The following is a 4,797-nucleotide window of genomic DNA, read 5'->3' as shown; positions in this document are numbered from 1 at the left end:
TACGAGATTGATGTAACATATTGTTGCGTCATCGAGATCATGTGATTCTCACGCTCTCTACTTTCTAGAATTATCCTGTAATTTGGCGAATGTTCTAGTTCTTGCTGGATATAGGGTAGGCTGGTATATAAAAGAGGGGAAGGTAATGTGTGGGTAGATAGTGAGTAATTGAACTGCAGTAACAGGGTATTGTTGAAGTTAACGTTCGTTCGTTACAGTGTTGTTTTAGCGCGAGCATTGAGATTAAGTGTATCGAAGAGTTATATTCGGAAAGAATAAACCAGTTTTATTAAGTAAAGACTTGTGTCGTTAAAGTTTCGTTGGAACGAAGTTACGGAAAGTTAATTAACAAACGGAGACGTAACAATATACATGCTTAATTCAAGCACAGTTGAAGGTGGTGGGTTTATTGCGTTTTACATCAAGCTGGATTAAGCCTCAGAACTCAAGTTGGATGTTTCGGAGATAACTTTTTCTTTGATCCTATACTACTTAGGCACTATTTCATACATGTTTAATTATTAAACATCTATTTCCACAAGTTTAGTTAAAATGTATCTTTAAAACAGAGTCTGGGTTAAAAGGGCTCTTCAACTTTAACAACAAATAACATCCATCGAATACCCCAAGAGTGGTATACGAGTTCACATGCCTGAGATGCAACCAAAGATAAATTGGATCAACCACTAGAAGGATCTACAGTCAAACAATAGAACATTGTAACGATAGAACCTATAGCACCTACCATTGTCTAAAAGAATTTAACGTTATGTTATCTTCAATTTTTTAACCGTCATTCCCTTTAGAATACGAGAATCTCTTGCCATTAAGCTAAGAAAGGCAATTCCTAACCACAAGAAGGCCTAATCTGATTAAGCAAAGCTTACCGAATCTTGTGAAGTGTTTGTAGAATCGAAAACACTGGTTAAAAAAAACAACCAAATACACAAACGAAGATTTGATACACTTAAGTCAGTGCAAGTTTTATACTCATTGACTTTTGTACATCGTGGTTAAAATTATGATCAAAATTTCACATTTAATGAAGAGTACCGATAAGAAATATTTTTATTTATAATGGGAAAAACAATTCCTCTTGGTTATTTTTTCTGATTTATTTTTCTATATTTTTTCGCGCTTACAAAGCTTTCATATATCAGTAATAACTTAAATTAAACCTAATGTCATAACATTAAAATTTAGATACTAATTTCCCGAATATGTTATATAAGGTAAGAAAACAACGAGGTCACGTAGTTTATGAAATCAGTGTTTTATCTTAACTGTCTATTAATTTTCTGCGATAATAGTAAACAAAGCTAAACGTTAATTTATTTTAACGTTTCATGCCACAATTACGCTTAAACATTGTTGCAAAACTCAGTCTGATCTATTTGAGTTGTGCCCATTGGAGTGCTGACCATATTTATGATTTTTTTTTATTTATGAAATAGTGATCAGAATAATAACAATCAGGAGCAACCTACCTGTGTTCCCCCCAGTGATGATCACAGTTTTTCCAGAAAGGTCGATTTCATACTTGCATACTCCCAGTGTGAGTCTCGAGTAGATTTTAAGCATTAAAAGCCCTCCAGAAATTAAGGCCATTACCCACCATACACAGATGAATTGGAAAAGCACTCGAACGTCATTTTGTAACAATGTCCATATTCCATCATCCATAATTGAAATGATCTGCGTCAAAAGAATAGAGAATTTAACGTCAGATAAGTCAGAGGTGTGAATATTTACGTATGAAATATACGTTTTGGTGTTTATTATATTTCTGTTTCTTAGGCTCGGAAAAAAGTTAGTTCTGACGATATTTTAAAGTTTTCCGACATTTTTTCTGGATGAAATATTTCGAAATCTAATCCAAAACACACTTTCAAACATTGTTCTAAGATATTAAAACTGATGCTTTCCTCTAATTCGGCAATGAAAACTGTATGCTCAAATTAATTTTGTAAAAGTCATGTAGAATAAGTATTTAAGTATTTTCCGCTGGTGAAAACTCACTTTGGAATATATTTTAAACAAACTATATTTTGAGCTAAAGAAGAAAAAAAAGTTTAATTGCTTGCTAAGCCACTTTAAACATACTTTAGTTTTTGTAACAATGCAAAATTAATAGTTCCAAAAAAAAAAAAAAAAAAGACGTTAGTCAATACCTGCTATCCTTCCTGCCCGTGGTTCCAGAGTGAATAAAAGATTTTCAGCTACTTCTTTTATACGCACACCAGGAAACTCCCGGTTTTATGTTGTCAAGGGAAACGCTAACTAATAATAGTTCGCTTCCAAGGTTACGTTTAGTAACTCGACTGTTATCTCCTACTAACGCTACTTTCCCATTATTGCAATTATAGATAGTCATCTGGCCCACTTCTTAACTTAACAACCTAAATCGTGCGTTCTTGTATTATCATACAAATGAATTAAATATTATAGAATCTTTGGAAATTATAAAAAAAATATAGTACCATTTTATATAATTTTGGAAATTAATTTTTCGGAAATATATTTTGTAAGTGTAGGTGGGGTTACAAATTGGTTAATTATGTAAATTATTTGGATTTTTGTTTGTATACGCGCAACCCTTGTTTAAGTATATAAATTGTATCATATTCTAAATTTTTACTTTTAATTATGAGAGCCTAGATCTTCGCCGAAACATGTAGAGAATGTCTAACAAGACTTGTTGCACATTTTTTTTTATTAACGTTTTATTGTGCAAAATATTTAACGTTGTGGTAAGATTTTAGTTTAATTAGACTAAAACATATCTATGCATATAAAACAGAAGTGCCATTTGTGTCTGTATGTCCACTTTTTTATGCCTACATTTTTTACCATCGCAACCAGATTTGGCGTGCACCTTTTAGGGCCCCAAGGGAGTGACATAGGGTGCATGGCATTCGGAGCTGACTTCAAAATTTCCCCTTCTGAGGTTCGTGTGTGTTCCACATACTATTCTACTGATGTATACGAAAGTTAGAAGGCACCCTTAGGGAATTCCGGAGAGCGACATAGGGTGCTCGTTGTTTGGATCTGATCCCTCTATGTCACTCTCCTGGATTTCCTAAAGATGTCTTTTAAGTTTAGTAGGGATCAATAGAATAATATGTGGAGCACATAGGAATGCCAGGAGGTGAAATAGGGGAGTCAGGTTCGAACGCCAACTCCTTCCAATTTCACTCCCCTACGAGTACTTAAATTGTATACTCGTCCGCCTTTAACGTCTACAGTTTTCAGCTTTCTCAATCGAACTGACATGCACCCAAGGGGAGTGACATGGGGTCACAATTCAGATTTTGTCCCCTGTGCTTTATTTGTTGCTTGCTGTCTATATATTAACAACGGCAGCCCTTGGAATGTTCTATATATTAACGAAGGCAGCTCTTGGAATATTCTATATATTAACAACGGCAGCCCCTGGAATGTTAATTCAGGATATTTCAGGTGTGTGTGTGTGGTGGGGGGGGGATTTTCTTCCCAAATAAAGTGACTTTTTTGCTTACGTAAGCCAGTAAGTATAAGGCACTAGCGTTTTATGTGCGTGAATTGGAATTTATTGACATAGCAGAACACCGAAACATGGAATTACTTTGGATGATTATTGTTAGATACCAAGTTTCTACAAACGGTGATTTTTGTGTTTTCATTATTTCATTAGAATATGTCTTTAAACTATAAGGTATTTTCACTAATGATTCTGTGTTCTATCCCTGTTTACTCAGTGTACCAGGCAGGTTATCAACTTACCATTAATAATGATTGACTAGGGGGCAGAGCTATCTATTTCAAGAGCACCGACCACCGTTTTCGGCTTTGCCATCTGGTGTGTAAATCCATAACATATTTTTGCAGTGTTTATTTTTGTTTTATATTAAGGTAAAGTTTCCCGTGTGACGTCACTGTCTTTTCTATTAAGCGAATATCTTGTTTGTCAATTCTATCGAAGAAGACTTCCATACAAGATATATTAAGGTATGTACATAGAGAGAACTTAGAATTAATAATGGGATCTGTTCTTTTTTGATATAATTCCAAGAGGAAAGACTGAATCAGCGTTCACTTTTATTTTGTCAGTTACAACACTGAGATATAGAACCGGTTATTATATTAAGCAAGATATTAGAAGGAAAAAACCAATACCTTCCCTACAATCTCTCTAACCACGAAATCTTTGAGAACCTTAAAATCTTTAAATTTCAAATGACTCGCATATGAAAAGGTATTTGGAAAAACACATTGAAGTCACTTAGCCATATGGGACTGAAAACAATCCTCTAGCACGATAAGTTACTTATTTTAACACACTGTAATTATATATATATATATATATTAGGGATTCTTTAAGACTTAACAAATGCTGAAAGATTCACTTCTTTAGATCGATTCGTATAAAAAATATCACATTTTCTTTATTGTTTTTATCTTTATATTTTATAATTTGAATTATAATATAGATCATTATTTAGTGCTTTAGTTCTAATGACGGTTGATATAAACTGTCACACAGAAAATTAGTCTTATTGAAATTGACATAGGACCGTTCAAAACGCACATTTGAAGATAGGTTTAAATTGGTTGATTTCTTGAACACCCTTTCTTTTACATTAAATTAAAGAACTGAATCCAATTTATTATAATTGGCTCCGGTATTAATTGTTAGGGATTGTTACAACTTTTACATTTGAAGATAGGTTTAAATTGGTTAATTTCTTGAACACACTTTCTATTACATTAAATTAAAGAACTGAATCCAATTTATTATAATTGGCTCCGGTATTAATT

The 4,797-nt window shown here is 33.2% G+C and overlaps 1 protein-coding gene across 1 annotated transcript in view; it reads right to left on the bottom strand.

The window, feature by feature from the left end:
• The window catches only part of LOC106467823 (retinol dehydrogenase 11-like), a 24,404-nt gene extending 22,721 nt beyond the window's left edge, over positions 1-1,683 (bottom strand). Inside the window, exon 1 of the mRNA XM_022396016.1 lies at positions 1,488-1,683. Within this exon, the coding sequence (XP_022251724.1) occupies positions 1,488-1,683 (196 nt within the window). The remainder of the gene's footprint in view (positions 1-1,487) is intronic.
• Positions 1,684-4,797: the final 3,114 nt, after the last annotated feature.

This window comes from Limulus polyphemus, unplaced genomic scaffold (genome assembly GCF_000517525.1).
Source record: "Limulus polyphemus unplaced genomic scaffold, Limulus_polyphemus-2.1.2 Scaffold2754, whole genome shotgun sequence".
NCBI classification, from domain to species: domain Eukaryota; kingdom Metazoa; phylum Arthropoda; class Merostomata; order Xiphosura; family Limulidae; genus Limulus; species Limulus polyphemus.
The sequence above is the reverse complement of the archived record's forward strand: the minus strand, read 5'-3'. Positions and strand labels throughout refer to the sequence as shown.